Source organism: Propithecus coquereli, unplaced genomic scaffold (assembly GCF_000956105.1).
Source record: "Propithecus coquereli isolate 6110/MARCELLA unplaced genomic scaffold, Pcoq_1.0 Scaffold53, whole genome shotgun sequence".
In the NCBI taxonomy this organism is placed as follows: Eukaryota; Metazoa; Chordata; class Mammalia; order Primates; family Indriidae; genus Propithecus; species Propithecus coquereli.
The window spans coordinates 2,641,956-2,644,826 of record NW_012151174.1 but is presented as its reverse complement, the minus strand read 5'-3'; the positions used below and the strand labels follow the sequence as shown (position 1 = coordinate 2,644,826).

Here is a 2,871-nt window from a genome sequence, read left to right as displayed (position 1 = left end):
GTCGTAGCACATTGCAGCCTCGAACTCCTGGGCTCAAGCGATCCTTCTGCCTCAGCCTCCCAAGTAGCTGGGACTACAGGCGTGCATCACTACGCCCGGCTAATTTTTTCTATTTTTAGTAGAGACGGGGTCTCACTCTTGCTCAGGCTGGTCTCGAACTCCTGAGCTCAAGCAATCCACCCATCTTGCCCTCCTAGAGTACTGGAATTACAGGCATGAGCCACCGTGCCTGGGCAAGTTCACCATCTTATGTGGGTGTGGTTCGTGGCACCCCAAAGCAATTACAATAGTACATTTAGCATAATGTCCTTAAATATGTTTTCCTACTTAGCATTTAATGGCTGCTTTGACTCTATTACATATATGTTCTGTATTTAGCCAATTTGGCTGGACTCAACACAAAATCACGACAAAGCAATTTCTTCAGTGTCGTATTAATATTATCTCCCATATATTGACCAATTTCAACTGATCCCTGATGCCATAAAAGAGGTTCTAGTTTTGATGATGAGGCCTCGTTCAGCCTTGGAAAGTAGGAGTGAAGGCAGGTGGATCTACTCATGAGAAGACTGAGCAGCCTAATCTCAGGTCTAGATCAGCCTCCCCAAAATGGGGGCTTGTCCAGGAAACCTCCTGCTATGACGTCTGGATCTGGCTTCAATGCAAAAGTGACTAATTCTACAGCTACCTTTGTGAAGCTCGGTTTCCTGGGGTTTGAGGGAGAGCTTAGATCCATCTTCTATTTTTCCCTAAATTATATGTACAGTTGTGGGGGACTAATTTTAGAAGGGGGAATGAGAGAGCAGAAAGATTTTATTAAATTAAGTCATATTGGGACAACTAAAACTTTTTTTCTTCTCTTAGCTCTGGATTCTCTGGAGTTTGAATTGTAGTGGAATCCTGAGGAGGACTGATCAGGTCTTACATTTCTAAAACCATGACCTGTGTAAGTTGATTATTTCTGTTTCCTTGCAATGTTATGATTTTAGATTATGCAGATTTTTTTATTAACCTAAATCTTCCTTTTTAAGAAGGCCTCATTCAGTTATCTGCTCCCCAGTTTCTCCTATTCTCCTGCAGTGTATAGTGATAGCAAATAACTCCATTTCCAATTCACTCAGTACTCTTACATGCTTATTCTTCAACCAAAGGCTATGATAGAGCCATAAAGGAGTGAACTCCCATCTGGGAAATAGTCGAGCTTCCCTAATAGGTCTCTAGTTTGGTGAATTAGAGGTGTTAGTCCTATTTGAGTACCATACCATAGGTAGACTTTTAAATTCTCATAGACCTGAGTTTTCTAGGCAAATAAGATGGAATTTGGTTATCAGTTGGTCTCAGTCTTAGTATGTGATGAGATCTCATGTTCTTAGAGAATCGTAGAATGATTGGGAACATATCATGGATCTTGAGAGACAAATACCTATTTTATGATTGAATGCATTCTGTTGAACTTGGGTGACATCTTTTTGATTATGAGTCATCCTATATCAGTGTACACCCAGGAAGAAAAAATAGTACTATGATGGAAGATGGTGATGAATGAGAATATTATCCTAAGGAATAAATGTGTTGATTTCCAGAATTGGAAAAGACCTTTGAAATTTTATCGACCAAGTATATGAAAGTAAAGGGTGGATTAAATCTAAGATATCCAAAAATAAAATAAATTGTTATATGGCCAATACAAAATTTATTTGTCAAAACAAAAATGCTTATGATATGGTCTGACATAATGATGAACTTGAGGCTTGTGGAAATAGCTAAAGTTTTCACAAACCTTTTTTTAAATATGGAGATTTTTATATTAAATTTTTTTTAAACTGTTAAAGAGAAGATAGTTTAGTAACTCACGTTTATTGGGAATTTAAGCATCATGCAACTAACGGACTATGTGGTTATATCTTTAATACTTTATTGAATACAGAAACTTCAATTTTATTCCTCAGTGGGTCTGAATTATTGCAGTAACCCCCAACATGTACAAAGATTTGTCTGCACCAATAGGATTCTTTAGGAACATAGAGACATTCTGCTTTATTCTGCCTCCTGGTCACTAGTCACTTGTACTATATTGCTCCCCTTCTCTAATGTGCTGTTCTGATCTTCTGTCTTTCAGTCTTTAAAATATATTTTAAATTTCATAATACATGGGTTTACAGTTTCAGAAATTAGTGACATTCACGGATGTGGCCATAGACTTCTCTCAGCAGGAGTGGGAATACCTGGACCCTAATCAGAGGAATTTGTACAGGGATGTGATGTTGGAGAACTATAGGAACCTGGTCTCACTGGGTAAGTTTATTTGCCTCAAGTAATTTAAAATGTGACGTGTGATATATTACCATTTAACACAGTGAATTTCAAGGTTGTATTTCAAAATATAGGCTGAATTTTTCCTTCCCATCCCTAAAGGAAGATTTGGGCTCTGCCAGTTTGACAATGGCTCTGCCATTAAGTACCATCATTTTCTTCATCCTTTAGTGATATTCACATCTCCCTCTGAATCTTCTTAAAATTGTTTCCTTCCTTAATGTCCAAGGGGCTGTGTTAAAATGATGTATATTTATTTAGTGAATAATCATTGTTCAGGAAGCGTAGTTTCCCATTGTGTTTATTCCCAAAATTTCTATAGATATGCTATGTCATCATCTGATCCACCTGCAAGGACAAAAGTTAGATGCAGATTCGTGATTTGCTCTGAGTATGAGGAGAATCTCTATGACTTTTATAGCAGCGGATTGGATGAACAGTATTCATTTAAAACTGTAGGGTCTAGGCCGGGCACGGTGGCTCATGCCTGTAATCCTAGCTCTCTGGGAGGCCGAGGCGGGCGGATTGTTTGAGCTCAGGAGTTCGAAACCAGCCTGA

The 2,871-nt window shown here is 38.5% G+C and overlaps 1 protein-coding gene across 2 annotated transcripts in view; it reads left to right on the top strand.

The window, feature by feature from the left end:
• Window positions 1-2,871, top strand: part of ZNF573 (zinc finger protein 573) — a 23,178-nt gene that overhangs the window by 1,246 nt on the left and 19,061 nt on the right. Inside the window, exons 1-2 of one of the 2 annotated variants that reach the window (XM_012657139.1) lie at window positions 883-946; window positions 2,163-2,295. The exons of the other annotated variant lie outside the window; for it this stretch is intronic. Coding sequence (XP_012512593.1) covers window positions 938-946; window positions 2,163-2,295 — 142 coding nt within the window. The 5' untranslated portion in view covers window positions 883-937. Of the gene's footprint in view, window positions 1-882; window positions 947-2,162; window positions 2,296-2,871 lie in introns of those variants that run through there. 2 annotated transcript variants of the gene reach the window in all.